The sequence below is a fragment of the Limulus polyphemus genome, unplaced genomic scaffold (genome assembly GCF_000517525.1).
Source record: "Limulus polyphemus unplaced genomic scaffold, Limulus_polyphemus-2.1.2 Scaffold1381, whole genome shotgun sequence".
Lineage (NCBI taxonomy): Eukaryota > Metazoa > Arthropoda > Merostomata > Xiphosura > Limulidae > Limulus > Limulus polyphemus.
In genome coordinates, this window is record NW_013666991.1 from 132,979 (window position 1) to 135,801 (window position 2,823).

A 2,823-nucleotide genomic window follows, 5' to 3' on the forward strand; every position below is an offset into this window, starting at 1 on the left:
TATATATATATATATATATATAGAAATTACAAATACCCAGTCTTTGTGAAAACCAGTATGTTCAAATGCATTTAAAGTATATGTGATATATATATAATAATTATTTTTGTAATTACTTTTGTTGTCAGGGGATTATAATTTTTAGAAAACACTTGAAAGAAATTTCTAAAAAAAATTATACGTAAAACGGTAAAAAAATATTATCATATTCTTTTCAAAGGTAATGTTAAATTAACTAGGACGTGAGTCTACTACTATGCAAGTTAAATTAATAAAAATTCTCATTTCGAGTAGGACTAATCAACGGAAAATACCTAAATAATCTGTCATGAGATTCGAAACGGTGTACCGTTTTGTGCTTTACCTTGCGGTATTTTATAATTTTGGAGTGTACTCTGATGTGTTTTTTAAGCCCTAGAACATCTAAGCGAGTATTACAAAATGAAACAAAATACAGAGTGTACACTGAGAAGTTTTCTCTTTACTTCTTTAAATACGAACTTGGTTTGTTACAAATTCTTTCCTAACACTTCATTTAAATCCCAAACTTAAAAACCACGTACAATTTCAAATATCTTTGAATTTTTTGCAGCGATAAGAAGAAAGAAAACGTAGTTCTTAATATGTGAATCTTCATGTTTTATTATATTTGACGCATCTGTTCTCAAAACTACACTCTTTGTCAAACATATTGCTGTGACTCTTAAAAATTACCTATTTATTTATCACGCAATATTACCACATACCACGAGTTCACTCAAACACAACACCATTTAAAATTGTATGAAATAATTATCGAGGTGCTTTATATTTAGTAAATATTATATTTCATTTGAACGATAGATGGCGCAACAATACAGCGGACCTGTACCCGATCTCCGAAGACTAGCCTCAGAACTGATAGAAGAAAAACACGATGTGATTGTCATATTAACTGGTTATTACTGTCATAAGCCATTCACATTATGAGATGTATTTGACATTATATAAACATTTTAATGACTTAACTTGTTGGAAATCAGGGTTGCCAGTCTAAATGGCGGCTAGTCATTACGTAGTTTCAGCATCCACTTGAAAGCAGACATCAAACAGACGTTAACAATGTTTGACTAATGTGCCTGAAGCGGTTTCAGTATTCTTTTGAAAGGGTTTTTTCCCTTCACAGCATCACCAGGTGTCTTTATCCGGACTGCCAGAAATTACAAACAGCACCCTTTTTAAACAGTTCAACGGATATTTCTAGCACTTACATAAATAAACTGAAATATCGTCAAAAACGAAAAGTACAAAAACTTTTCACAACCTAGAATATTCCATGTCTGTTGTTACAAAGTATATTTCGGAGAAAACTTAACCAATCATTTAGCATATGAATGATTCTTGCTCACTATGAATATCTATCTATATATACTTAACTTTCATTTCTTTTTTTCGTGTTGTTTATTATAATTCCATAGTGGTTGAATATATTAGATTAACAGAAAAAAATTATTGTATTTATATACAAGTTTATGTTTTGGCTTAAATATTTTAATACTAGATTACAGCTAAATCCACTTAACCATAAAATTTAAATAAGGAATAATGTTCGAAATTTTTAAAGATTAATTCAGAGAAATAAAAAGATGAGACAAGATGCATAAACAGAGGCAAAATATATCACATTATTTATACGTCTTTCCACCTGGAATTTTCAACCTTATGCGTGCTTGGGCTAAGTGGTCAGGTCAGAAACAACTATGGATCAGATGTAGTCATCTGTAATTTTGAATTACTGCCCACAGAGGAGACAGCTAACCATCAGCACCCGCCGCCGCTATAAGGGCTTTATCCGACTCTTTAAATCTAATAACGGGATTCATTATCACGTTTATAACACGCCCATAGCTGAAAGTGTGAAGAGTGTTCAGAGGCAAGAGGCCTGGACCCTTCGATCCGCAACCTGACACGCTAACCACTAAGACAGCCAATATATCGAAGATCATATTGTCTTCATTTGCACTAAAGCCATTGATCAATATAATGCGATAATGATAACTCTCAACCACTCACCTTTCTTTACTTCTATACACTGTAGCCATTCTTGTAAATTCACGTTCTTGTCGTTGTTACCTATTTTGTCGCAGTACCAAAGTAAGTTTCTCCAACATTTTTTTAATCGTTTCCGGCTTCTCTTAGACTTTCTAAAATGTTTCCAGGAACGTCGAAAAGTTTTCCATTCCTTACCTCTTCGTTCTAGGACCTGATTGATTGAAAAAATCAGTTACAGCCGTGTGAAGTTTTAAACTCATACCAAAAGACGAGCTGGAATGTCGTCGCCTAAGTATTATTATGTGAGAGATTTACATCAGGCCACGTTTAATTAATTATAATTATAGATCTACGAGACATCCATAATAATTTAATAAATTGTTTGTTATGGATTTCGCGCAAAGCTACACGAGGGCTATCTGCGCTAGCCGTCCCTAATTTAGCAGCGTAAGACTAGAGGAAAGGCAGCTAGTCATCACTACCCACCGCCAATTCTTGGGCTACACTTTTACTAATAGTGGGATTGACCGTCACATTATAACGCCCCCACGGCTGAAAGGGTGAGCATGTTTGGTGGGACGGGGATGCGAACCCGCAGATTGCGAGCCGAGCGCCCTAACCACCTGGCCATGCCGGGTCTAATTTAATAAATAGATTATTTTTGTGAAAACACTCATTTACAAATACCAAAAAGTGGAGTAATTATGGAAAATAAATGACATATTCAGAAATATGTGATAACTAAGATAAGAGACAAAATATTCCCTGATGTTGGTTTGTTTGGTTTTTGAA

General features: G+C 33.9%; 1 protein-coding gene across 1 annotated transcript in view; it reads right to left on the reverse strand.

The window, feature by feature from the left end:
* Window positions 1-510: 510 nt before the first annotated feature.
* Window positions 511-2,823, reverse strand: part of LOC106463337 (SPARC-related modular calcium-binding protein 1-like) — an 85,431-nt gene continuing 83,118 nt past the window's right edge. The window contains exons 12-13 of the mRNA XM_022390811.1: window positions 2,053-2,242; window positions 511-1,189 (exon numbers count right to left, since the gene is read on the reverse strand). Coding sequence (XP_022246519.1) covers window positions 1,110-1,189; window positions 2,053-2,242 — 270 coding nt within the window. The 3' untranslated portion in view covers window positions 511-1,109. The remainder of the gene's footprint in view (window positions 1,190-2,052; window positions 2,243-2,823) is intronic.